This window comes from Ips typographus, linkage group LG2 (assembly GCF_016097725.1).
Source record: "Ips typographus isolate SLU linkage group LG2, UJ_Ityp_2.0, whole genome shotgun sequence".
Lineage (NCBI taxonomy): Eukaryota > Metazoa > Arthropoda > Insecta > Coleoptera > Curculionidae > Ips > Ips typographus.
The window spans coordinates 25,404,780-25,432,592 of NC_138423.1; the positions used below are offsets into that span (position 1 = coordinate 25,404,780).

Consider the following 27,813-nt stretch of genomic DNA (forward strand, 5'->3'; position numbering starts at 1 on the left):
GTGCCTCGGCTGAATTTAAAGGAGAAATTCCGCGATGTTCCCCAGAAAATTGAAGGCACGGTGTACCGAAATACCCGAGCTAATTACGGGAATAGTTTCGTTGGGAAACCTTCAATTTCTGGATTTTTCCGTTGCAGCCGAGTGGGAGATATTCGAGTGCGGAAAGCCACTTTTCCGGGTAAAGGGTTTGTTCGATGCAAGTGACGCGTAAGCTTTTTAATTCGCCCCCACAAAGGAAGAGCATCGTTTTGTTATAGTCTATACAAACGAAAAGCATGCACGAGAGTACTCAAATCTCTTTTGTGCATTCTTATTTCGGCTTACCATAGAGCTAATATACTTGTCAGGTGGTTGATTCTTTTTACAAAACAAAATTTAATCAAAAAAGAAAACCGAAACCTTTCCCAGTAAATATTTTGTTACTTGTTCTTCTTTTACTTCAATTTTTTATTATTTGATCACTTTACTTCATATACGTCCGTCAAATTAATGCTCCTTAATCCAACTCTGTTTATCTAAATTATAAATTTATAGTAGGGATCAGAATTTGCCTAATTTTAATTACGTATATCTTTGTTTACAGGAATCACCTCAATTCATTACATTCCACGGTCAGATCAACATCAAATCAGCCGTAAGTAGTTTCCACTTTTCTTCTTTTTTAGTACTTGAACGGATGATATGAAACTAAAATACGCCAGTATACAATTTTAAATAAAAGAAGCTTCCATACTAAACTAGTATGTAAAAAATACTAGAGTAAAATAGAAATGATTTTTTGACTCTGAGGCATATTAAAGTGTAGTGTTTTACAGAGACATCAACAGTCAATTAGGACAAAAGCTTTGTAAGACCAAAATAATGATGCATTGTATTGATTAAAATTTATCGATTTAAAAGAGTCCATATTCTCAAAGAGGCCGAAATAGGCATAAATCGAGAAAAAACTCAAAGTTTGCTGTTTCAGCAAGTTTTTTAAAAATTAGAAAAAAATAACTCTTTTAATAAATATATTGTTAAGACTGCAGACTTTCAGTTTATATTTTTATTTTTGGTCGATCTACATATTATATTTTTCTTTTATTTGTAAAATCAATTTGAGAACTTAAGTTTTTACTGACAGGAAACTAAAATTAAACTGCCACGGCAACTGGGATAATTATTGAAATTTGATTTTGATCAAATCAATATTTTTTGAGACAGGAAAACGCTCAAAAACGGTACAAGATATTGACCTAAACAACGCTTCTTAATGTTAAAACCAAACCAAAAAAAAATATTGGTCCTTTCAGGACTCACTTTTTTTACCACCTGATTATTTTGGAAAATTAATGGCACGTTTTGGAGGCACTTTTTTCGAAAATAATCACTAATTAAGTGGTTGTAAAAACCAAATAGAAATTTGACTTTTTAGGTTTGTGTCGGATATCTCGGGACATAACAATTTAAAAAAAAATATTTAGCAATAAATTGCGCAACTTCATTTAACTAAAGCTCTATCAACTATAGTTTCTGAGATAGCAATGCTAATGCATCGAATTTATCTCACCCTGTATATACAAACAAACATTATTTTGCAAATTACCATCAACCACTCCTTGTATTTAGTTGTAATTACCCCAAAAAAATAAACAGATGTGTGTCGTATATATCACGGTTATGTTTTCAACAAAAATACAGTTCACATTCAGACAAGTTATGCCTTGTCGATTTTCCTTTACAGTCAGCAAAATTGCTCTTTTTAAAGCTTTGAGCAAACTATACTCGCTTTCCGCAATCAAGATTTCATTTCAGATAGTCCGTCGCGTTTAAATACCAGATTCAATTTCGAAAAGCTCGTATGGGAGTTTTATTTGAGGAACGTAAAACAGAGTGCAATTATTGTCAGCACCAACAAGCCAGCAACTCGAAGGGCCAGTCGGCTACACGGTTTATCGTCGCTTATGCCGTCTCTATTTCGTAGAGCTGACTGCGGATTCGGTCACATTCGCTTTATTGGGTCCAGTTATTATTAGAGGCGACGGACCGCATTATCTTTCGCGTAATGAATTACGTGATGTTCTCGATTCGGCGAGCTTTGATGTGTGAGCTTTCAGAGTCGACCTGGGTCTTGATCGGATTTACGGTTCCGTATGACGCTGGATCTGGCCAAATTGGAAATTTGCAGGTTTTCAGACCGGATTACGTTGATATCTTTCAGGGTTTCCGGTTTTTTTTAATACACCCCCTTCAGGAGGTTAGTTACAATAAGGTGAGGCAGGTTAATCAGACTAATGGTTGAAATTGTGTTTGGACGTATTTACTCGAGTGTTTGCATTAACATTAGTTTATGTAATTACTAGACTTAATGGAGAGAATTAGTTTCCTGTTTTAGACGATCGAACACAGTTGAATTTGAAATTAGATACTGAGTGTCTCTTAATTCGTGTCATAAACTGTAAGGCCAGATACCCTCTTAAAAGCTTTTTCTTCAAGATACAGGGTCTCAAAGTTGTAAAAAATAATATTGTTTGTCCCCACTGAGGGCAACTTTTTAGGTATTAGCCTCTTAAAAACAAAGTTTTTTTAATGCAAATTTATTAATTTTGTAATTTTACTAAATATGCAGAATGGCAACAACACCAATCTCAATGCTATTAATATCTCCAAATAACTCATTTATATTATGAACTAAATTTAAACGTATTATTTATTTAATACTATCTTTGTATAGTATCAAACAAATAAGTAAAAGCCAAGTATTTGTAACATTTGGCACATTCAAAACATTTACAGTATTGTTACGTCATTCTATTTTAGTTTGATTTTCCTCATACATCCTATTCACCTCAGTTGCAGCAAGAATATGATTGAACTTTCTGAGTTAACAATTACAATCCAGTTTACGCACTTTCTTCTGGTCACATCTTCTCCCTTCCAAGGCCTGGAAAGTGGTTAACCATCCAGCAAGCTGAGCCATTCATCTTAGGTATAGTTCGGCAATTTCGCGCTCCCAAAAGCGACTGAAATCAATTTACATCCAACCTCGTAAAGTTTTCCAACCCTGATTCCGGAACTTTGCTGGCCGCAGAGCACGTCGTCCAACTTTGCCATTCTGATGCACTCAGCATCTCCGGTCAAAGGTATCGAATTTCGTCCCCCAAATTACATTTAGCGGATTTTTTTGAAAAAGTTCGGGAAAATTACAACCAGATCAATTGCGCTAAATATTTTAGGAGTTGCATGTAGAGTCTGTCAACCATTATCCACTCTGAACAATGGATTATTAACGGTCGCCTGCGAGATTTATAATGAAACAGGCCCCTGATATCCAGATAGTATGTCGGAGGTAACTAATTCTGGCTTCATCGGCTAAATTTGTAATAAGGCTGTATTGGGTTGGAGTGGACTAATTGTTTGCATCCACACTAAACTACGTTTGTACCTTTGATGTGAACAACTGTACTTCCTTAACTATTTCAGTGCAAAACGTTTTATTGCAACTTTTTCTTGTTACAATAGTAAAAAGCATTTCTCACCAATTTTCCAACAAATTTTCATAAAGCAGTTTTAGGTCAGATTACACAGAAAATCAAGATGAATGAATTGATTAGAGCAATAAAAAAAAAATTATTGCTCTTTTGAAACTGACTGACAATTGCCAGGTTTAGACTTTTGATCTTATAATTTCAGCTGTTATACATTAGGTGTTATATTGGAGATAATTGTTTATATGATTTTATTCTGATTTGCGCTAAATTTACGAAAAAATTATTTTGTTAAGAGTTATAAAATTATCATTCTTTAATCTAAATTACATTTTTAATATTTTTTTTTATAATAAAACCATATTGAAAACTTAACTATGATAGTTTTGAAGTGCAAAACAACAATAATGATCTACATTTTCGATAATAAATGTATCGTTTTACTACCTCTTTCTAGAGAAAAGCACGGTAATTGGTGTACCTACACTCAAAACCCAAACCATTATTTCAAATGGAACATTCGGTATATAATTAGTACATTACATTGAGCAAATTCAGGGTTACATAATGATGTATTAAAACGTGCTATACAATAATAGTACAGTTTTCGAGATTTTGAGAGTCAAAATTGCATCTATTTTTTATAAAGAATAGCACTAAAATTGTTGTCTAAATTTCATTTTATTATTTTAACTTTATATTTTCCTAATGTTTTTCCTCTTTTTTTTGTACAAAAACAGCGAAACTAAAAATTGGCGTTGACCGTGACAGTAAATTAAATTAAATAAATAATTTGAATAAATATATCTTTTTTCTATCCTGTCCTGTTTTATCTACTTTTCTTGACTTCTTCTTACGATAACGATAAAATCTGGCTGGAAACTACTAAGTTTCTCCTGAACTATATTTAGAAATCTAATTAATTGTTCTGTAATAAAAGACAAAATGAGCCTCATCAGTGGAGCCGTTGAAACAACCTTATAGAATCGACGTAGTATTCAAGGTGCCGCCACTACTTCAAAGCAATCTCAGAGGCTGTTTGTTTTCCAATATAAGCTTATTAAATTTCCAAGTTAATTTATGCAGAACGGAGGCGGCGAAATTGGAAAATTAGAATTCCCCGACTAACGAAGAATAATGTTCGTCATTGTGAAAATTTGCCCGTCCAACTAAACGGGTGCGGGCGTGCCATAAATCAGTTTGAAAACCGGGGAATTGTATATTTAAGGAATTAAGTTAAAACTCTTAGTCCTTATTAATTATCTCGATCCCGATCGTTTATTTACATTGTGCGTTATTATCGTGTTACGGCAAAGGAAACTCGATTCCGTCTTTTCAGATGGAATTCCACTCAAGAGGTTTTCCACTTTATTATGAAAACATGAGGGTTGTAGCGGGGTGTATTAAGTTACCAGGATTTTAATTCAAGGCCAGCTTAAACTTGCAATAGTAAACAAAGCCTCGAGTTGGAGTAAGAAAATAACCTCCGGCTTCTGTTGTTTTTAAGGGAAGAAATATTATTTTTACGTTTCTTTGTTCGTACCAGTTTTCGTGAACCTGCACAGTGATACGGGCTGCGAATTCTCAAAATTAATTAAATTTCTCGGCAATTATTCTGTGCAAAACACTTAAAAGGCCTAAACTGCCTCTAATCCAGTTAGCACTTCACCATCCAGGATTGCTTTTAAATTTCAGTTCATTATCCAAAGTGCACACTTACTCTCCGCATAATGTGATGATACTCGTTTTGTCCCTAACGAATTTTTCCGTCAAATAAATTATCTTGCCCATCGAGGTGTAGAGTTTAAACTCAACCAAGCTCTCAGGCCAAAAGTGTTTGCCGAACGTATTTGGTAAGTTAAAGCTTTCACACACACATAAATTGTGCGGACCAGCCAGCTCCCAAAGTACTTTCGATGAATTTTTAATGGTGCGTGTTTCAAGTGACACTGGAGCCAACTTTCTCATTGCTTGTGCAGCATTCGTGCCAATTAATTATTCAGTTTAATTCGGTTCGAGGTTAGTTTATTTTTTCTATGTGTCAGTAGTCATCATTTTGTTTTCTTCCACGAATTCACTTTTCTGGCAAAACTAATTCGTTCAAACTGTTCAGTTAGTATTTAATAGAAGTTTCCAGAAAGTAAAAATTAAGTCGTACCAACACAACACAAACACGTGCAACTTAAATACAATAAACTTTGTTTTTTGGATCAAGTATAAACATATTAAAATATATACTTGTAAATAATTTTTTCAGCTAACAAACTGAAAATTTAGGAGCTTTGAAAAAAAATTAGAAAATTTGTGATTAACTGGGATACCAGTAGTAAGATGGTCAAGTCAGGATTCTGTCAGTCATTTCTATGCTACTAGGCTTTCTAATCTGGATTCAGAACCAAAAATTAGGAATTCAAACAAATTATCATGTTTTGGACATAGTTTTCAACATTTTCAATTTGACTTGAAAAATTGACTTTAAAAACGCTAAATTAGACCAAAAAAATCACCTTCATGATGAAAATTTTAGTTGAAAGTTTTGACTGACTTTTAAGCATCGAGGGTTTACTGTAATGCTTGGTTTTTGGTCTAACGAGTTAACTTTCAGCTTATGACTGCATTCTACACTTCAGGGCAGAAAAGTTGATTTAAAAACGCCAAATTAGACCAAAAAGGCGACTTTTATATTTCTAGTTACTGATCTTCGCATTTCTACCTGGAAAAGTAGCCTGACAGCTTTACAATTAACTTAAAAACTTGAATTGAGACTATCAAGAAAATTGTCACGTTTTTTTCTGTTATTTCCAGGCATCTAACTTTATCTGACTTTGGATCCAAAATGAGGGATTCAAGGCAATTTTTATGTTTCAGACATTGTTTTCAACTTAAGAATTTAGTTGAAAGCTTTAAGACTGACTTTCAAACGTTGAAGGTTTAACTTGAATGCTGGTTTTTTGGCCTAATAAGTCAACTGACAAAGTCAAGTTGACTTAAAGATGTATAATTACACCAAAAAGTCTACTTTTATGTTTCCAATCATTGAATATCACATTTATAGCTTATTAGGTAGCTTGAGATATTTGAAATTAACTTCTAAACGTTAAAAATTAACTCAGAATGAATGAAAACATAAGAATAAGTGGCAGTTACTTCGGCATTTTATAATTTTTAGGGGTATTAGAGGTCTTTTTTAAGTACTTTTTAAGATTCAATATCTCGGTAATGTGACGAGTTAGATGGGCGATTTTTGGGGCATTTTGTAGTATTTTTTATCCTCTTTCTAATGGTCGGTTAGCGAAATCGATATTGATATATTTAATACAACCTTTCAAAAATACAAAAAATTACAGTTTTGGTAAAAAGTGCATTTTTCGCCAATTTTTAGTTTGCTCCATAAGGGTTCCAATGCACAGAAAAGGGTATATTTATACTAAAGGACCTCAATTTGGGTGAAACAACCACTCGGAACCTTTCAAAAATCCAAAAAATGCCATTTTTTGTCAAAATTTTCAATTTTTTGTTTTGCTCCAAAAGGGTTCCAATGCACAGCAAAGGGCATATTTATAACTAAAAACCTTAAATTAGCTGAAATAAACACAAAAAAAGCATTTTAAAATTTTTCATTTTTCAAAAAAATTGAAAGAATGGGGGGGTGTTAGGGGTCTTTTTTAACTATTTTTTGACATCCAATATCTCAGTAACATGAAGAGCTAGAGAGGCCAGTTTGGCTCATTTTGTAGTATTTTTTATCCTCTTTCTAATGGCGAGTTGGGAAATCCATAAGAGTTCAAATAAAAAAGTTACAACCTTTCAAAAATACAAAAAATTACAGTTTTGGTAAAAAGTGCATTTTTGGCCAATTTTTAGTTTGCTCCATAAGGGTTCAAATGCACAGCAAAGGGTATATTTATACTAAAAGACCTCAAATTAAGGAAAATAACCACTCTGAACCTTTCAAAAATCCGAAAAATGCCATTTTTTGTCAAAATTTTCAATTTTTTTTTGCTCCAAAAGGGTTCCAATTCACAGCAAAGGGCATATTTATACAAAAAAACCTTAAATTAGGTGAAATAAGCACAAAAAAAGCATTTTGAGTTACATACATTTTCATTTTTTAATTACTTTGCTTCTCTACTAATAGTTGAAAACATACCTACATTCTGTAAACTGTGTTGCTCTAACATTTAGCTTAAGTTCCAATATTTCATATGTAATTTAGCAAAAAAACTTTATACTAAATAAACAGAGAGTAACCGTACATATAAAAAAAATATAATTTTGGAAATATTGCAGATTTTAGCATATTTCCTTGATAAGCTGTACTGAAATATTCAACACAACCTTTCCAAATAGAAAATTTCAGTAAAAAAAATCGCAATTACTTACGCAATCATTAGTGTCGTCACTTTGACAAGTGAGAAAGGGATTGGTTCTTAAAAAATATACAAAACAATGATATAATTATAAATAATAACTAAGAAGTCAAAAAAGAAACTACATACCCTATCATTTTCTTGTATAATCAAAACCACTGTGGTTTTTAAGCAATTATCAAATGTTTTGACAACTTGTTTAAAAAAGTTTCTGTCTTGACAATATTAAAAGAATCTAGATTGATTTGTGGGCCTTAGGATAATCACAAAAATAATTAGTATTTTTTTGTCAAATTGTTATAATTAAGCCAGCTAATAGTTTTATGAGTATTTCACGTTTCGCTAACTTTTGTTCTTGTTCTAGTTAACTGAGTAAAATTCAATTATACTTTGAATATTTGTTTAACGTTAATAAAATAATATTGCTTTGAAAAAAAAGGCCGTTAACAATATATTCCATAGAAATCCTTGCTTTGAAACTATGAACTGTACTACAATAATAGAACCCTTTAATTTCGATGCAACGCAACCAATTTTAATCGCGTTTGTTTTTATGGCGGACTTGTTTGATTCAATTTCCAGCCCGTCCGGATTTGAATAATTTAATTACAAGTTCGGCGACCGAAACCAAATTCTGTCAATTATATATATATTTAGTTTAATAAAAGCTTAACAAAATATCAATTTTACCATAGCACGACGTATTGTTGTTTATAAAACCGGTTATGTTAAGCTATTTAAATAAATTTGAAGAGAGCAAACTACTGCTGGTTTTTGATTGAGTGAAACCGCTTTAAAAAAGCGAATTTTTATTGCGGACTCAAACTATATTTGCTCTCGTCAATCATGATTTCATTATAGATAAGGCAAATAATGGTAGATCCAATTTTCAGGCCCGTGTTTGCTCTCGCTTTGCGACGGATAAATGTTTTACATTTGCACTTTCTGCTTTACCGACCAGGGTTTCAGCACTACATCGGTCATTTCCGCAGATTCCTGATTCGATTTTTTACACCCCTAATAAAATCCCGAAAGAAAGTTCGGTCCCCATATTATACCCACTTCTCGTTCAACGTTCCCGTTTATAAATTATTAAGTCCCCAATTTCGAGTTTCTCAGAGCGTTCATTTAAATTTCTCATCGCCGAATGAGACCACCCAATCAGCGTTTTCATTCCGGAATGGGACGAGTGTTTTTATGAATAATGTACGTGCCGCTTAAACGAAAACTGTCAAACGTATCCGAAGCTTTCAGCTCATTTAAAACAACCATTTAGTATGTATTAAATCGCTTGTTCTTACCTTTACAGTCAAATTTAAAAAAAGCGAGGGATTCTACCAAATATATGGGACCGACCTTAATAAAGTCGCCTTTAACGATGCCATTTTTCAATAAATTGCTTATTTAGCGTTACCTTATCCTGGCGGAACAAAATGAGCCCGTCAACATTTTTCGTTTCCTTGACACTTTAATAAATTACCCCGCCGGAGATTCTTGAGGCTGCCGTTAGCGCTTTATTATCTCCTCTATTTTAGGTGCAATAAATTTAATGAGAAAAACAACTTTACATGGATCCTCTGCCTTTTAGCAGTCCGGATAAGCCCTAGGAAATTCCTCGGTAAAGCATAGATAAACCCCGCCGTAATGAGGAAATATTTTGAAGAGCTTTATTCTCCCGATAATGCTGACGGAATTCCTTAGTATTAAAAACTCTCACCATTATTTTTTGGTTGGATTTATTAAATTTGAAAAAATCAGTCAAGAAAATAAAACCAATTTTCAGTTCTTTTTAACAAAGCTTGATAGCTTAGTATTAAAGCTTATAGTGTTAATGAACTTATTATTAATTTTATAAGCAAACGTTCATAAACGTTACATTCAAAACATTTATGGTTCTATTAAGTTACGTCACTTCATTTTACTTTGATTTTTGCTATATACAGGGTGTCCCACGACGAAAGACATCGATTGATATTGGAAAAAGTATAAATAGGAGGGTTTTGAAAATTTGGCAGGATACTGATGTGGGCATGCCCAATCTAACTAAAATATTTTCAAGATGGTTGCACTTCCGTTTATACCGGAAGTCAATCACAACTTTCTTATTTTAAATAGAACACCCTATATATTATTACATATTTGGATTCCTCACAAAATTCTGACCAACTTTTGTGTACAATGCCGTATGCCTATCTCTAGCCGTTTTTGAAATATTTGATGTTTTTCCAAAAAAGTGACAGTTGCAACGCTCAACATATTTTTGTACTCTGTGAAAACCGTATTTTATTTTGCAATGAAACTTTGGGTTATTGTAAATAAAGGATCGTTTTATTAAACTGAGCGTGCGTAATGACTCATTGTATACAGGGTCGTCAAAAAAAAATCATAAACCTGCCACTAAAAAAAAATGAAAAATTTCAAGTTTTTTAAATAGAAACCCACATTTTTTATGACGGAATCATTTTGAGCATTAAAAATTACTGTTGTACACAAAAGTTGGTCAGAATTTTGTGAGGAAACCAAATATGTAATAATATATAGGGTGTTCTATTTAAAATAAGAAAATTGTGATCGACTTCCGGTATAAACGAAAGTGCAACCATCTTGAAAATATTTTAGTTAGATTGGGCATGCCGACATCAGTATCCTGCCAAATTTTCAAAACTCTACTATTTATACTTTTTCCAATATCAATCGATGTCTTTCGTCGTGGGACACCCTGTATATTGGTGGTGTCCGCGGGTGGACTGAACTAGTAGGTAATAGGTGAGTAATGACTCATTACCATACCTAATATTTTATAGGCTATATAAAGTACGTGTGACCTCAATCATATTATACCAGTTATTTATACAGCAAGTGACTTAAACCACTTTAAATTAACGAAAAGAACAATTCTTCGAGTGATTAAACAGGTTTAAATCACGTGTTTTATACAATGTTTTATTAAATTTCCTGTTTTTATATATTTTGTTGCTTTTTCGCTGTTAAAGTGATATTCTGGTTGAGTTATAGAAAGTTATTGATTTGACAACGATTTTAAGCAAATTGGAATTTTTTGTATTATTCAAAATGTTACAATCTTTTCGAAAACATTTCAAATCAATAAATTTAATTACCAACTTTTTATGACACAGTAATCCTAAAATGTGTTTGTCTTATTTCATCAGTTAGACATTTTGCAGTTTGATGCACTAACTAATATCACGACTTTTCATCGGGAAACATGTATGATTTATAAATAAAGTCAGTTTGATACACCCACAACACACGTGAAATGACTTCAAAACTCCAAGTTTCACCAAATGAAACATGTCGTGCACTCTGATAGGAATATATTAAACTTTAATTTAAGTGAGAAGAAAAGATAGTTTTGGAGGTACGAATGTGTTTCATACCTTGTGTTCTGCTTACATTGTGAATGGATAATTTTATGGCATATGATACACACTTTATATTAATTATCACATAATATAGTAGAAACGCCGACAAACAAAACAAATTTACAAGAGCAAGCCTTAATAAGCTACCTAATAACAAAACTAATTATTTCCTTACAAGCTCCTTATTAATACTTGCATAAATTATCGCGAGGGTAATGTGAAACGAAAATTATACATTCCGCAACTCCATTAGGCATACGTAGCTCTACAAGGGGGTTATTGAATATTAGATGATAATATTGTAGTGAAATTGCCGGGTTTGCTTTACCTTTAGGTGGCGCGACTATAGTTAGATTTCATTACAGGAAAACTTGTCGGGGGGTCTAGCCGCAATTTTAATTAAAATTCCCCGCTTCGAACACTAGTTCTAGGGTGCACCAAAGTTAGTCGAGATAGTAATGCAATAATAATTCGGGACATTAAAAATCCCCCCTCTCCTTCCACTTTCCCTCGTCTAAAAACGAAATGTTTTGATGAATAATTTAGCATCCACTTATAGCAGCGCAACTTACACCAATTACAACATGGCCGGAGCTGGAACTAGCAAAATAATTTCATCTCTTGGAAGTTTGGGAGCTTTTAAGCTCATTACCGTCTATCCGCCTCTGGTGATTTGAATTTCAGATTTTTTTTGGCTTCAGGTAGTCGAGGTAAAATGTTTTGGTAAGCCCACTTGTGTGATGAGTACATAAGTGGGTACTCTCTGACGAATGTCTGAAAAACAACTTGAATTACCCACAAAGAATCACGAAAAAAAAATAACACAAAACTTTATTTTTGCTCAACCAAAACCAAAGTACCCATCTAAATTGTGAGCTTTCAATACAAAAAATCATCACTCCTAATTATCGCACAACTTTACGATCGTTAAACTAACCGTAACTCTATTTAAACTTTGGCAACAAATACCGCACCTAAACTTTTGACAAATCACGGCTGATGCTCTCTGTTTTAAATCCGTAATGAAAGTTTAACAAGTTTTTGATCGAAGTGGCGAAACCGGAGGTAAGTTTCCGCTTGGAGAATCTCCATCTTTAATCGCGAATATTAATTGGAGTTTTTCGAGTAATTTCCGCAGTTTCTTTACTTAAAGTAATAAGACCACTGCCCGTTATTTTGAATTTTGTAGAACTTTGGAACATCAATTGGTTCCTTGCTCAGTGATGAGCGTTTACAAGTAGATGTGTAGAATAAGACAAACATGTAAACAATGTAGATTTTGTAAATTTGATATGAGAGATTTAGGTTGCTTTTATTTTGTGAGGACAAGCAAATATTTGCTTCGTGTAATACCTGCTTAAAGAAAACAAAATTGTATCTTTGCTATACTCTTCAATAAAATTATAATACAGTTAAACGTACCTTAACTGGATATAATTTTGCACCATGCTTATGAAAATGATAAATAATCATGATGTTGTTGAAATTGACACGGATTTAAATGACGCAGAGCAATATTTCAAACGCCCTATGAGAAGAAAGTCGTCAAATTTATTAGTATTTTAGAGTTTGAATGCCTAAAATTGCCAAAAAACGTTCTTTAGTTACATGAGTACATACATTTATTACATGCGTTCCGAGCCGCCATTGTTGACAAAAAGTAAACAAAGACATTTTTTATTTTTGATGTAAATTTTACAATATTTTAAGGAGTATTTTGATTTAACTTGTTTTTAACTGCGATACTACGTGTGAGACGAGATAATGTGTGTGTGTTTCGGTAGTCAGTTTTGAAAATGCCACCTTCTTAATACACTTTACAACTATCAAGGGGCCCAGTGAAACATTCTGATGGAACTAGAGTTTGTGGAACAGAAAAGGATGCCTTTTCTAATAGAAAACACTGTCACAATGAAACAGTCCATATATTTACTTATTCCCAAGAAGAGTTTTTACAAGAACAGTACAAAAACCAAGTTTATTCAAGGCAGTGGTTCTCGAAGAAACATGGATATAGAGTAAAGGTGTATTTAGCAGAAACTGACAAGGTGATTTACCTAATATTATAAAAAGGACTCTGGTAGAGGTATTAATGAGCTGGTAATACTAAATAGCTTATGTTTCCGGTACCTTTATTTGCCTAATTTGGAGTTTGCTTATCATGCTTTGAAAGGGTCCAAATTTAAAAAGTCCCATTATCAATTGCCATAAAAGACTCTAAACAAAAGTGTTTGAAGCTATGGTTATAATGGTGTTGTCAAAATCCATATGCAGAGTGTTGAAAAAACAAATTTCTAATAAGTTTCAGGTAATATTAGAAATATACAAGTTACTTAAAACATAAATTTGATCAAATGCCATTATTTTGCAGAATTAGCCCTTATCAATTTTTCCGTATCTTCTCGGACTATAAGGCTAGAAACAGATGGTGCTACTGTTAAATACTTTTACATCAGTTAGTAGGGTAAATTACTATTTTAATTGTATTATTTACACATTATGAAATATACAAATAAAATCTTTAAAAAGTATACTCAAGTTCCTTTTTTATTTAAGAAGTCTAGTTTTCTTCATAAACAATCATAAAATTAGATAATTTGGAATGTTGAATAAATCACACAACAAAACCAAATTGATATGTATTTAATGCTGGGTAAATTTACAAAATGAAATAAATAAGCAATCTATATCACAAAACCAAGAAGCAAGTTCTTAAAACACCAACAATTCTGTTATAAGTTAAAACACTGCTTTAGGATTTAGTAGTCCCCAGGATACACCCATTGCCTTTCCTTTCCTGCAAATTTTATGGAATAATTCTTGAAACGTTGGTATTGGGCTGTTAATGACTCGTTTGAATGCACCTATCTGTGATGTTCTTTCCAGATAATTTAAATTGAATGTGGTTGTTGTTCTCAAGCCAAAGTTTGATTGGAACTTTCCGCCTTTGTTTACCACCAAATGTTGCAAGTTTTCCAGTTTGGTGAAGAAAAATCTTAAATTCTACGAAGGTCTCGCAATAACAACACTAATTAAGAAACTTAAACCACCCTAAATTAAGTTTTTATTTCTTCTGTTTGTAGTTTGTAGTTTGTTTTACAACTTTTTAAAATTCCTAACCTCAAAATGTTTAGCCGGCTGTCATTTATGACTGTGCCCTATGTTGCCACATCTTCCACGAGCAGATGTAAACCTGGTGTATTGTTGGTTGTAGTAATAAACGGACCGATAAATTATACAGATTTCGAAAAAAAAAGCATTTATTGCATGCAAAACATGTGAGATTCTTAGAATGTTTTTTTTTCAAAACAATATAGTTTTCTCATTTTTATTTATAATTGCTTAATGAAAGATACATATTGTGAGATTTAAAGGAGGAATTTGTCAATACGGCAACGTCCAAACAGGTGATTAAAAAGATGGATAGCTTGTAATAAACGACGTGCGTAAATTTCAATATGGCGGAGCACTTGATGACGTAACCGCCACGGGAAAAAAAATGAACCATAGTGGTAATAGATAATGGTGTATTCTACATCATGTAGACTACGTGTCCATTACTGGACCCTTTAGTTAAAAAAGTAAAATACTTTCTTGGTGTGATTTCATTAATTTTTAGTTAACGTTTAGGCCTAACTTGAAATGTCCTGAATACGGTCCATTTTATATCTAAATAATGAAGATTTGAGAGTTCATAACCACCCAAACAAAAACCATTCCAACCCTAATTGTCGGGCGACCGTAATTTTTAACAGATATGAAACAAAGTTAGCCGCTGTCCGGAACTAGGAAGCTCACTTGGCCGGAGCTTTGTCCGAGGGGAAGCTTATCCATTTAAAATCTAAATGACATAGCCACGGCGTGGTATGTGCAATAACAGGTGAATGTGTTGTGCTAATAACTAGGCCATTTCCTTTTGCATTATTAAGAGACGGCAACGCTATCTGGATTGTCAACGCTCTTCTGCATTATGGACCGGACTCCGGACAATAGTGCGGGCTTATGCAGTGTGGGAATAGTTTCACGTCGCTTTCTGCTTATTGACCAAACAGCCCGGGAGTATTGAAGCTAAGATGTGATTTATTTAGGTTAGACGCAGTCAACCGGTATGGCCTTTATGTATTAGACGAATTTCAATCAGTCGCCTCTAATTAAGATATTTCACATAATGGAATTTCGAACGCAATTTGTGCCACTGGACCACTGCAATTTCAATATGTGATTCAGCTTGTGTAAATTAGATCATAATTAATCAAAGTAAATAAGCCGATAAAATATTATGTATTCAAATAATAAATTTTAATTCTTATAAACAGTAAAAGCAAAAGTTAGGCAAGTGTAAAATTAAAAAAAAAAATGCATTAAGATCTTTTTTAGAATCTCTTCTTCGTGGTGCTATTCTAAAAAAATTCAACATTCAAATGAAACATTACTTTAAACAGGTTTGGATGTATGAACTAAATTCAAATTTGTATGATTTTATACGTTTTTATTGAATTTATTAAATGCCAATTAATTTTATATTGTGTAACAATTTTTTGTTACACTAAATTAGAGCACCTTATATCTTCAGACTATACGCCAGTCGGTTAAAAACTTTTTTTGACGAAATTCGTTTGCTTTCTAGATTTTGCAGTTTAGAAGAATTTCAGTCCAGAATTAGCTATTATTTGACACTAATATGGAAAAGAGCAATTATTGTAATTAACTACATATGTATAATTGACAATAAGAATACTTTTTTGCGCTTTTTATACTTTTTTTATTTAAACTTTACAGTTTAGCCGACTTTTTGCAAGTATATTTTTGCATCTTCAAACTAAATATTTTTGGCCATAAGAAGAATTAAATTTTTATCTTGTTTGTCAACTGAAAAGGGTCCTAACAATGTCACACTATGACACCTGTCAAACAAATCTTACGTACTTTAAGCCTGAAAAACAATTGATAGTTTTTTTGCTATATCTCAGAAGCACTAGATTCTCTGAAACTAACCTGAATCTAATCTGAATCAATCAAAATTCTAATCCCTGTTTTTCCCTCAATTTTTAATAAAAGACGTGTTTTTTTATTGTATATTGATATGAAACATCTTTTGTGCCTTTATTAAAATATATCCGTTATTATACCAATTAAATTTCCGTTACTGGATGTTATTACAATTTGCCAGGAAACTCGCAAAATATTAATCCAGCTTTCAGAAAGTTAAGTATCATAATATATGCCGCAATTACAGTGTGGTGAGGATGAAACACTCGAACTCGGAGATCAGCGAAAATTTACCATGAAAATAGATTCAATTCCGACGGGGATTAAAGCGAAGGACCCTCCAATTTACATACCATAATTCATTTCTTTTGTTGCGGGAAATATGGAGATGCGTGTAGATGTAGTGCTGATGGCAGTTTAATTCCCCAGCTCCGGCTGTAATTTAATTATTTTGAATATTGCCCCGCTAGTTTAGACAACCTTAAAGAGATGGAGATTTCTGAAGGAGCTTGGTGTGTATCAGTCTTCAATGGGTTTGAAACGAGTTTCTGTACAACCAGGTTTTCAATGAAAGGTCTTAACGATGCAATTATCCTTTTTCACAAAGTCAACTTTAGAGCGAACTCAATTTATATTTTCGACCTCCAAATTTAGCTTGCTTTAAAGCTTGTCGCTATATAGACTTTGGCAAAGGCGAAAACTTACTTATCGTATATTTACTCAACCATTAAAACTCAGTTAGCGAGTAGTAGACGCCGAAAGGAACTTCGACGGAACTTTAAGAATTGTGGCTCGGTCTCTGTGGTACGTGTTCCGGCTTTTGCTTATCTTTCATTTATTAATCCTTCCAGCGTGTGGAAATATAAACAGTTTGCCAAAAGTTTGCTTGCCATTTGTTTGACAGTGTCTCTTTTAAACGATTTGCGGCAAATTTATTATTGCCGAAGGTTAAATACTTTACAAATCAAATATTTAACAAACCTTTTTAGAGGTTATTTTGATTTGGAGCGCCCACACGAAATACAAATCTAACAAAACCCAAACCGTATTTAGATTTATACAAATATTTTGATTTGTTCTGGCAGTTTAGTCGATAATGCTTGAATTAATGTTTTTCAATTTCTTATAAAATAAGATATAAAAGCCGGTTTTAGTCTCAGTGAATGATTTTTCTTATATATTTTTTTGTATGTTGAACCTTTTAAAATTGCAAATCCATATTAAGTCACTCAGTGTGCAGCCTTACTATACCAAAGCTCAAACAAAACTAGGATGACGTCACAAATTTCAAAATCCTGTGGGTGTATTTTTTGTATTTTTGTATTTGTATTTTTGTGCTGCATCACATTTCTTATCTCATTTCACTAGACAAAGATCGAATGATAATATGTGTTTTATAACATGAGTTTGACAGATCAATTTGAGATCAGGATTCTGACGTTTTTAATTGCCAGAGGCTCTTCGGACCATTTTGAATGTGCCAGAAATGTTCTAAAAAGTGCCAAAGCCAAGTGCCTTAAACCTTCCCACAACTGATTAAAATTATCAGAGGCTTATAGAACCATTTTGTAAGCGTCAGGGACATCTAAATGCTACTGAGAACCTTCTTAAAAGTGTCAGTGTCCTCTGCAAGTGTTTTTAAATCTTCCCATAAGTGTTTTCATCGCCAGAGGCCTCTAGAACAATTTTGAAACCGTCAGAGACCTATAAATGCTATTGAGATTCTTGTTAAAAGTGATAGAGGGTTTTACGTATCTTAAACCTTTCCATAACTGTTTTAAATTGCCAGAGGCATCTAGAATCATTTTGAAAGCGTCAGAAACCTCTAAATTCGACAGAGAAGTTTCTAAATAGTGCCAGAGCCCTCTACGAGTATCTTAAACACAATTTAAGACAATTCTAGGAAGCTAGAATTGTCTTAAATTGCTAGAGGACTCAAGAATAATTTTGAAAATGTCAAGATCAAATCAGATTGGATCTGGAAAAAACTCTTTTACAGTCATGTAAAAGAAATCAACTGCAACTTGATGATTAAGTTTATTTTCATATAATTAGGATTTTAGATTTTAACCAAAAGGTTATGAAGTAAACGTAGCATAATCAGTTGTCTCTAATTCTGATAAAAAAATAGAAGATTTTGCAGAAATAGTTTACATCATTCAGTAGAATGGCTAAACTATTTAACTTGAACTCAACTATTTCAGAGAAACCAAACGTTTACAAATCAGCTGACTTGGTTTACATCTTTGTAATTTCCTCCAGTGTTGGTTTTTTGTCAACAATTTTGACGTTTCTGCAAATTAACTCCATTTTGTCTCTTTAAGGGCTCCATAGTGTAAATACGCGTTTGTGGCACTTTCAACAAGGGGTGGAATTTTTACTTTGACAAGAATGCAATTTGTGACGTCATCTTGATGTAGTATGATTTTAGACTTAGTTTCCAACATTTCATCTCTTACTTTTATAAAATGTTTGCAATTGTTTAATAATATGCTTATTATTTACTGGTTTTGAATAAAGATAACATTCATTTTCATAAAATGCATGTTTAGCAGAACTAAACAATTGCCCGAAGCGTAAACCTAACTAAACAAAAAACGACAAAACGGCACTAAATAATCGAACTCGTCCCCGGAATTTGCTAGTAAATTTCAACCTCGTTGCTCGCGCTATCTGTTCCACATCTAAACATCTTTTTAACCAGTTTTCATAATGCTTCCCCGCACCGCTTTATGCATTCATGTACACTTGATACGGAAAATGAAACTATTAGTTGAGAATAATTTGACAGTAAATCAGTTCCGGGAACGAGAACGTTTCCGATGAATATATCGAAGTTTTAAAGATAATATATGAAAGTTTTGTTGAAATATGAGTTAAGATCGTCAATATCAATGATTTCCTCTTTTTGACTAACTGAAAATAGTCAGTAGCACTGTTTGTAGTTTGTAATTGGTCAATGAAAAGCAGCAAGCTGAAAACTGCTTTTTCTTGACCAATCACATACTCAGATCAAACAAGTTTGATTTGATAGTTAAAAACATCGATGTATTGCAGAATATTGTGACATTTTCTGTGGTTTTCTTTTTTAAATGGTTCATGTTTGCAGATATAACGTTTACAAAAAAAGCCATTTTTTTGGTCTACTGCACGTTTGGTTAAGTGTTTAGAATTTAATGGGTATTGCATTAGTAAACAGAATCAATCATTCATTCTAAGTTTGATTTTAAAATTATACAAAATTAGAGAGAAAAATTATGTTTGAGTAATTTTCAGACGGATTATATTTTGCCTAGTTGCCAGAAAAACAATCTATTTTAAACCATTTGGTATGTTTCAAGTTATTTGACAGATTTCAGTAATATTGCATTCAAAGTAATTTCATAGCTGAAGCAGGAAGGAAAATCTTAATCATCTCAGACAAATTAGAGGCGCAAATAAGACTACACTTACACAAAAAATAACATTTTTTATTAATAAGCAAGTATTATGGACGAAAATTCGAACTTTTGCAATGACATTATTACAGAATTTTGCACCTTATGCGAGAATAATACAGAATCTTTCCAAGAAAACCAAACTCAAAGCAAACGCGCTCACCTTCATTATGTAAATGGAATGTAGGTAATAAAAGCAGACATCAAGACTGGATAAACTAATAAACCGGATTCGAATATTGACTAAGGCACATCCGAGGGGGAATTGTAGTGCCGAATATTTGCTTGGAAGCAGACATCTGCAGCTATTTGAACGGGTTCGGATTGCTTTTCGATTGATTAAACGTTGTATTGTTGAAAATTTTGTCTGGAAAGTGTGCGGCTCCGGCCCATTGGAGAGGAAACAAACGGTCTGGAAATAGAAACCGCGACCTACAGCCAATGATAAATTCGGCCTAAGCGACCACATAAATTTACCAATGCCGAATTCACGTGCATTAGGCACCTGACCTAGAAAATGGGTTCGCAGTTCTCGTGTATTCTAAACGACGCGCCCCAGATCGATAAACAAGAACGTGTTTTTCTTTTATTACGGCACTACGTTATATTTTCCCTCTATTCGCGGTGAAGCTATTTCAAATAGATGCCCATTGAATAAGTCATCCATTTTGATCACGATATATCGGTAGTTATATATTGCCGTGAAACTAGAGCGATGAGGAAAATAAATTTTCTAATTTTCCTTTCTGATACTAATGCGAATATACAATGGGCGGCTATTATCATTTAGCGAAAGCCGAGGCAAAAGCATTGTGAAACCCGTCCTCAAGACGAAACAAATCCGCTTTGTTCTCGTGTAAAATGGCGAAATAATTAGCGCACGAGTATTTCATAGTTATAATGTTAAAGGGCCGTGTAATTATCTTTTATTATGTTTTGGCGCGGCGGGGGCGGCGGATTGTGCTGAAAGGTTAAGCTTTCGCTTTGTTTGCGAGATGCATGCACGGTTTTGAAAATGTGTAATTTCGTCTACTTGTAGGGGTAATTTTTCTTTGGTAGGCTTCAAATTTGCAAAAGTTAATACCTTTAATAGTAAAGCACAAAAGAAATAATGGGCAAGTCTGCTGTGCCAAGTCAGAATATTTAATGGCGGTAGAATAATCGCTCATAAAACGGTAGATAACGGTAAATCAAAACAAATTTCATTTAACATAAAGGGTTTTTCTTTAATGATCGCGAAAAATGTTATTCGTCGATTCTACATTATTTTCATTTTTTTATCAATTGCTTTTAAATTTTGATATTAGGGAGAGATATCATGTAGTTTTAGCTAGACAGTCACGTGACAACTGTCAGACTCACTGTCATAAATCTCAAAAACACGTTTTATATCAAACACTGCAAGAAAACGAAACCCTGATTTTTGCAATTTTTGAGCCCCATTTGACAGTTTTGACGTTAGTGACAGTTGTCACGTGATTTTAGAATACTATATAGCTAGACAATCACGTGGCAATTGTCAAAATAACTGTCATAAATCTCAAAACACGTCTTGTTTCGAAAACTGTTTTAAACATTCTTGCGAATTTTATACAAATTTAGACATTATAACTTAGCTAGGCAGTCACGTGAATCACTTGGAGTAAGAAATTGACTGTTTTAAGCACATTTTTTGAAATCCTCATTGATATTCCTATCAAATAACCTGAAAAATCACTATAAAATTTGGTGCAATCAGAGAGAAAAGTGGTATCAAAGGTTGAACTGTCAGAAACACAGTTTTGAAAGGGTAGTCAGGAACAAAATCGCCTGTCAAACCCACTGGGAGTAAGAAAACGACTGTTTTAAATGCATTCTTAGAATCCTCATTAAATTTCCTATTCAATAATCTGAAAAAAACACTACAAAATTTGGTACAGTCAGATAGAAAAACAGTGTGAAAGTTTGAACTGTCAGAAATACAGTTTGAAAGGACTAAATCGCTGGTAAAACCCAATTGGAATAGAAAAAACGACTGTTTTAAGCACATTTTTGGAATCCTCATTAAATTTTCTACCCAATAATCCAAAAAAACACTACTAAATTTGGTACAGTCAGGTAGAAATACAGTGTTGAAGTTTGAACTGTCAGAAACACAGTTTGAAAGGACAAAATCGCTGGTAAAACCCAATTGGAATAAGAAAACGACTTTTAAGTACATTTTTGGGATCATTAAATTTCCCATTCATTTACCTGAAAAAACACTGAAATTAAACATAAAACACAAAATAGAACATGTGGATTTGGCATTTCGCAGTATATAAAATGTTTCTCACATCTCACATAATGGCAATGATATTAAAAACGGTCGATTATATAGAAAAAAATAAAACAGGAGAACGGTAGACGAACCACAAAAACGGTAGATATACAGTTTTAACGGTAGACCTGGCAACATTGTGTATCAAACAAAAATATTGATAACAACTTGGCGACATTTAAATTTAAACTTTGTCGGTATATTTTTATTAAAAGTACATCCATATTTATTGTCTAGTAAGAGTAATCATTACTAGTTTGGCTTCCCCGTGAGGCAAAAAGATGACTCAAAGCTTTTTTCTTGAAATAATACGTTTATTTGACGTAAAATGTCTCTATTAATGTTTTAATGTTTCTAATTCAATAACTCAACTTTGACCAATCCTTTGATTTGATTTTTTTACCAATCACAAACTAATCCACTGCTTAGACTAATTGCACTGTGATTTGGACACTTAACAAAAAACATTTTGTATTTGAACTTTCTGCTAGTTTGGTAAACTAACTGTAAATTTGTAAATTTAGCCATGCCTGAATAAAACATAGCAGACAAGCACCATAAAATTACTCCCAAACAAAATATACAACCAAAACCGCGTATCCAAATGGATCATTCGTATTTCCAGCAATGCATGTGCAAATGTTGCCAGTGCACAACACCCTGTAAATATTTTATAATTTACCAGCTAATACACGGTATTTATAATGAATGTTAACCCAATAAATACCATACAAATTTACTTGCTCTCTGGGCTATGGTGGTATGAATAATGTTTTGCATTAGTGCGATAATGAACCGATACTATGCTGAAGGTTTTGCAGTATGGCAATTCTGCTTTGGCGAGTTAATTAACCGGAATATTAGGGATTTATTTAAACTGACAAACATTTAATAGCGTGTTCTGTTTAGTTGCAAAGGACAAAAAATAAAAATCAATTATTTCGGTTTGTTTTTACATTTCTATGCGTTTTACGTAGGCTTTTAGCACCATTGTTAAATACGGCGATGGTTTTTATTTACCTATACACAAACTCACGCGGTATTTTTTGTTCGAATTAAATTACATGCAGCAATATTTGCTTTTTTTAATGCTTGTAAAATTGGTTCAATTATATGAGGCTTTTAAGAGATTTTCAGTCATATAAATTCTACGTCAAATAACGAAAATATGCACTAATGCAGGTGCAGGGCTTTATATCGAAATGAAACTATTAATTTCAATAAATATCAGATAAATTATCGCAAAAGTGCTTGTGTCGATGATACTTGCAATAACGCCTTGTCGACACTGTTTAATTTACAACCACAATATTAAATATTTCGTCATATGTATCTGGCTGGATTTATGCGAATTCATTATTCACATTGTTATTAAAATAATAGTTTATTTGTGGCGATCGTTTGTTTAATGTATAATTGGAAATAATGGTGTCAGAAGCTTTAATAGTTGTTTCTAAATTTAAAAATATTGTTTTGATAATGGATTAATAAGTTTTTTTGTTTAATCGATTGGTTAATAAAACCCATTTTTGTTTAACAATAATTAGGAAACTAAGGTTTCTATTTAAGCTAGACAGCTTTTTAGTTTACTTAAAAATGCAAAATCTGAGATTTTTTCTATTAAGAAATACTACTACTACTACTCGTACTTTTATGAAATTGAAAAATTTCACTTTTATAAAAGTAGCTTTGATAACTTGAGAATGATGAAATTCAAGTAAGAAACCAGATAATTAACCTGAGAGTTAATATTTAAGGTTTCAAGTTACAATAAATTTGAAAACCAGGCAATTGACTAAGTGCTCTCATTTAAAGGTATCGAAACTAAATCTGTCAATTTTCCAGTAGAAAGTCATCAAACTACAGTAGAAATTAAAATAATTCATGAAACTGCTTTTACGAGCTATTTTTCAAACTGGCAGTAAATTTGACAGACGATAGGACTGACACTTGACATTTTGACAGGTACAAAAATATAGTGTATTATTTATATTGTACTTGTGAGTGTTTCATCTGAAAAAATTGACTTATCGCCGGTTTTAAACTTATTTTACATTGTGACAAGTTCTCAAAACTGTTTGTTTTGAAAATACAGAGTAGAGTGAGTTTTTGTATAGCTTCTTCAGTTATTGAGAAATTTAGTACAGTATAATATGAGCAACCTTAAATTAAGTAATTAATTAACCTTTAGAAGAGCTGTATTTTTCCATAGCAATAAACGGACTGGTAGAGTTATCTACTTCTGCTAAGAGATAAACCATTGCAGGGTTTTATTATAAGTAAGGAAGTTTGTCGGTTGTTCTGAAAGTTTGACAAATTTGGAAATATTTTAGGATTAACAAATCTCTTTTTACTGTTTTTTTGATAATGGATTGTGGCAGATTAACGTGTTTCACAACAATACAATTTTATTATGATACTTGGTTTTAGGTTAAATTACTCTTTTAGAAAAAAATAATGGTAATCGATTTTGTGAATTATAGCATTAACGCAGGCTAATTATGGTAAGCATAGGTAATTCTTGGACAAGGACATTGTAATGAAATATTAAACACCATCGAGTCGATAAAGCTCATGAACACGAGAGGTGTAAAATTTGAGGCTTGTAAACAAAGCGCACGAATCGATATTTATCACAAAATCAGTCACGCAAATTTGTAATTTTTATTTTGATGGAAAATATCACGTTGACGATGTACGAGGGAAATTTTCGGTGCTGCGAATTAAATCAGAGGCAAGTAAATTGTGCCGTCAAAAAATCGTCGAGCAGAAGTTGCTGCAAAGAACGGCCCCGGATAAGAAACCCTTTTCCGTTTTAATTAATGATATTCCCGTTTCAACACTCTGTAATAATAAATGGTCCACCTTAATTAGACGATTAATCTACACGAATGAATTAAACTGGCTTGATATTTAAGAAAAGCACAAAAGAGAAATGATCCCGCATTTTTTTCAAGTGTCTCTTTTAATTTTTTCGTTAGTTTCTTTCTGCGACGACATTTAACATTCACGTTTTACTTAATTTGACTTAATTTGAGACAACCAGTATAAACTATTTTGGTCGAAATTCTAATATCAATTATGGGCCTAAACGTGCCGCTTTTAATAAAAGTTGCCGTCTCGATGTGTCTGCACGCGATTTGGACATGCAAAACGATCGCTCTGCGAAATAATCTACCAATAAACACGCTAGACTGTGATTTTTGTTAATCAATTCCACTCTTCTCTCAGTTTCTGCCCTAGTTAGGCGTCAAATATCGATTGGAAAAGGTTAAAGTTGATCTTATATTTATTTATATAACCATGAGTTATGTTGCATCTTGTATACTGAATGAATTTAAATGTGTTACACGAAAAGTGATTTTCAGTTTCTGAGTAAAATAAACTACGTAACGTAACTACAAATTAAATTACTACATTTAAAGTTTTTTTAGGAAAGCAATAATTACGAAAAGCCTGTGTGGAAATTCCTATTTTTTTGTAACTCACTGAAACAAAGAGAGTTGGTTTTAAATACAGACATTTCATTAGGAATTTCTAGTTATTTTTATTAAAACACGGTGGTTCGAAAGGTATTGAAAGAAAATGTGAAGCAGCAAATAATAAGAATGATAAGTTGGCGACACGTGTATTTTAATGCTTTTTGAAATGACTTTGTCAGTATTTTTTTTTTAAATGCGTATCTAATTTTTTAATATCAAATTATTGTAATAATAAGTATGTCGAGATTGTGGTTTATTGTTTCGTATAACTGACCCTATATTTGGACGTGCAGTTGGCAATAAAATCAATCCAGCAACCCTTAATTTTGTTTCTGACAAAAACAGAATTTCCATTAAACTGCAATTAGCGTCAGTAAGATCCATTTTGGCTTGCCATTAGTCCAAGCTTATAAGGGAGATTCCGTTTAAATACTAACTATAATTTCAAACCATTTTCAACTTAATATTTTAAATTGAACGTATGATTATTACATGCCTGTTATATGCCGAACAATTTCCGTGATATTTAAGGTAAAATTCAATTGATGACAATTCACATGTTGACATAAAATGTGCTAAAAATTGGACCGAGTTTCCGGGATATACCGGGCGAAATTCATCAATTATTTGCAACAGGAATTTGTATAAAGCTGGTGATTTGTGCGTCTCAGTGGTCAAAAGCTAAAATTGTTCACCCTGTGTATGTTAGGGTTATTCAATTCAGCTTACTAACAGATAAATTAGTAACCTACTATATGCTGTACAGAAATTTGTTAGTTTCCGAGATATACAGGGTGAAACTTGTCATTACTCTCAAAAGAGATTTTTATCAAACCGGTTATCTGTGTGTTCAATGGTCAACTAGTGTACTATTTCAGATATGACACCCTGTATATGTTAGGGTCATTCAATTCTTCTTATAAACAGCTACGCAGTAATTTACTATGTGCTGGACTGTGTGTGTGTTTACTACACACACACACTTGCCAGGTGGCCGTAACTAATACAGTAAAAAAATGCAGTAAAATTATGTAAAAATCACATTTATACGAAGGCGTAGAAGGGCCACAGACGTTATTTTTCTTAAATTTCGACTTCACACTTCAATTAAGATCAAATAGTGTTTGCAATGTTGCGAAACTGACTAATTTTACTAATTTGGTTTGAAGAGTATATGCAATGTTATCAAACTGACAAATTCTACAATTTTGGTTTGAAGAGGGTTTCCAATCTGTCCAAACTGACAAGTTCAACTAATTTCTTTGAAGTGTGTTTGCTTGCAATGTTGTCAAATTAACAAACTCTCCTAATTTAGATCGAAGACTGTTTGCAATGTTGCCTAACTGACAAAATTTGGTAATTTGGTTCAAAAGTGTCCTTGCAATGTTATCAAATTAACAAATTCTACAATTTTGGTTCGAAGAGCGTTTGTAATATAACCAAGCTGACAAGTCCGACTAATTTCTATGAAGTGTGTTTGCAATGTTGCCAAAGTTAACAAATTTTACTAATTTGCTTCGAAGAATGTTTGCAATGTTGCCAAACTGAAAAATTTTTGAGAGTTTGAAGTCGGAATTTAACTAAATTCCGTGTACAAAGTCGAAATTTAACTAAATTCCGAGTTCAAAGTCAGAATTTAACTAAATTCAGAGTTTGAAGTCGGAATTTACCTAAATTCCAAGGAATTTAAGAAAAAAAAATGTTTGTGGTCCTTCTACGCCTTCGTACATTTACATGGGTGTGTTGCAAATGTGGTTAGAGGGAATCTAGGATTTCTCAGATATGAATCATTGCATTTAATCGAGCAAAGGCTACTCCATTAGATGATGTATAAGAAGTTCAATTTTCACTCAAGTAAGTTTTATGACATTTATCATGCTAACTGTACTCCTTTATTGTTTGTTGTTATTTTGTACCGAGAAAAATTGCAACATTTAGCAGTTTTTTGATGCAATATTTTACTGAATCATTGGGAAAACAAAATCGCGTTTATCATTTCTTGTAGTGGCTCATAATTACAAGGTTTTCGTCTCTTATTAGACGGCGGCACCTTAACAAACTACCTCTTGAACAATTTGCGTGTTTGTTGGTAAAAGCCGCACTACTCAAGGCAATTAACCTCCAAAGCCCCGTTGATAATAGGTAGACACCGGCGTGAGCCATTAGCCCACCAAATAGTGAGGCGAAGTTAATGAAGTCAATACATTCACTCGGAAACGAACATTTTGGAATGGCTGCCATCGAATTACGCCCGCAAACAATAACGGTCCCGTTCCAGATACACTTTTCGCGTCATATAAATTTGTTGGCAAGATTGCGATCCCATTTTACGAGGTCGGCACGCCCATTACTCTCGAAGCTTCTATCTGCCGGTGTCTTTGAAATT

At 32.9% G+C, this 27,813-nt stretch overlaps 2 protein-coding genes across 5 annotated transcripts in view; one reads left to right on the plus strand and one right to left on the minus strand.

Moving 5' to 3' along the window:
* The window catches only part of side-VI (sidestep VI transmembrane protein), a 190,972-nt gene that overhangs the window by 97,226 nt on the left and 65,933 nt on the right, over positions 1-27,813 (plus strand). For 3 of the 4 annotated variants that reach the window (XM_081973464.1, XM_081973461.1, XM_081973463.1), the window contains exon 2: positions 584-634. The exons of the other annotated variant lie outside the window; for it this stretch is intronic. In XM_081973464.1, coding sequence (XP_081829590.1) covers positions 584-634 — 51 coding nt within the window. The remainder of the gene's footprint in view (positions 1-583; positions 635-27,813) is intronic. 4 annotated transcript variants of the gene reach the window in all.
* Positions 11,353-27,813, minus strand: part of LOC145724966 (uncharacterized) — a 55,189-nt gene continuing 38,728 nt past the window's right edge. The window contains exons 3-5 of the transcript XR_014177135.1: positions 11,793-11,994; positions 11,549-11,734; positions 11,353-11,485 (exon numbers count right to left, since the gene is read on the minus strand). The gene's annotated coding sequence lies outside the window, so the exon portion shown is untranslated. The remainder of the gene's footprint in view (positions 11,486-11,548; positions 11,735-11,792; positions 11,995-27,813) is intronic.